At 56.6% G+C, this 1,313-nt stretch overlaps 1 protein-coding gene across 1 annotated transcript in view; it reads left to right on the top strand.

The window, feature by feature from the left end:
• QRICH2 (glutamine rich 2) overlaps positions 1-1,313 on the top strand; it is a 42,095-nt gene that overhangs the window by 19,972 nt on the left and 20,810 nt on the right. Inside the window, exons 6-7 of the mRNA XM_011966099.1 lie at positions 471-568; positions 1,073-1,187. Coding sequence (XP_011821489.1) covers positions 471-568; positions 1,073-1,187 — 213 coding nt within the window. The remainder of the gene's footprint in view (positions 1-470; positions 569-1,072; positions 1,188-1,313) is intronic.

Raw genomic sequence — 1,313 nt, 5'->3', positions numbered from 1 at the left:
TTGCTCTATTGCCCAGGCTGGAGTGCAGTGTCACAATCTCACCTCACTGCAACCTCTGCCTCCTGGATTCAAATGATTCTCGTGTCTCAGCGTCCTGAGTAGCTGGTATTACAGGCGCCAGCTACCACGCCCGGCTAATTTTTGTATTTTTTAGTAGAGACGGGTTTCCCCTTGTTGGCAAGGCTGGTCTCGAACTCCTGACCTCAGGTGATCTGCCCACCTCAGCCTCTCAAAGTGCTGGAATTACAGGCGTGAGCCATCGTGCCTGGCCCAGTCATCCTGTTAATGCCAGCTTTCTACATCCATGGGATGGATGAATGGGCGGATGGATGTCCACAAGGGCTCCTGGCTTTTGTCGGAGAGGGTTAGGTTAGTAGAGGGAATGGGGAGGGCTGGCATGAGCTGCAAGGGCACACTTGGGAAGCGGGAGCTCAGGCCTGCCTGACCCTCCTCATTCACTGGGTTTGTAGGTGGAAAGGCTGCAAAGGATCCTGGAGGGGGAAGGGACTCAAGAAGCAGGGAAGGAACTGAAAGCTGGAGAGCTGAGGTTACAGCTGGGTGTCCTCAGGTAAAATACCCCAGCTAAGAGCAGCTGGTCCCCTGGAATCGTGAGTCTCAGCCAAGGAGATGATGGTGGCCAGTGGCTCCCTCCTGCCCCTGAATGGACCACTGTCTTTGGCCCGGATTGTGTCTGCTCTTCAGATTGTCCATGTCTAGTTCAAGGAACTGGTAGAAGCTCCCCAGGTTTTCAAAACAACTCAGGACCAGGTCTTGGAAAAGCAAAAATAAGCTTCTCAGACTCTGTCCCCAGTCGGAGGCTGAAGGAGACCACTTCTGATGACCCCTCTGAGCTCTCTCTTTGCAGTGCCCAGTCCCACCGCCCAGAAGCCTCCCAGGGCAGAGGCAGAGCCCGAGACTCCCTAGACAAAATCCAGGGGAGCGGGGTGGAGGGCGAGAGACCTCCAGCTGTGTCTGCATCCCCCTGCGTCCCTGATGGTCCAGGCTCTGCATGGGTGGGCTCGGGTCTCTGGCCTGACTGTGGAGTCTGGCAGTCTCTTGTCGCACACCACAGAGTCACCGTGGCTGACATTGAGAAGGAGCTGGCCGAGTTGAGGGAGAGCCAAGACAGGGGCAAGGCCGCCATGGAAAATTCTGTCTCCGAAGCCTCCCTTTACCTGCAGGACCAGGTGAGGATTCCCCACTCTTCAGCTCCAGGGACCAAGGGCCCTTCTCAGAGCAGCTTTGTCCCTGCCCTCCCACCTCTCATCAAAAACCAGGTCCCTCCCGTCCCCTGCGTGTGTGTGTGTGTGTGT

The sequence above is a fragment of the Mandrillus leucophaeus genome, unplaced genomic scaffold, assembly GCF_000951045.1.
Source record: "Mandrillus leucophaeus isolate KB7577 unplaced genomic scaffold, Mleu.le_1.0 Scaffold1, whole genome shotgun sequence".
Classification (NCBI taxonomy): Eukaryota; Metazoa; Chordata; class Mammalia; order Primates; family Cercopithecidae; genus Mandrillus; species Mandrillus leucophaeus.
This window is presented reverse-complemented; position numbering and strand designations above follow the sequence as displayed.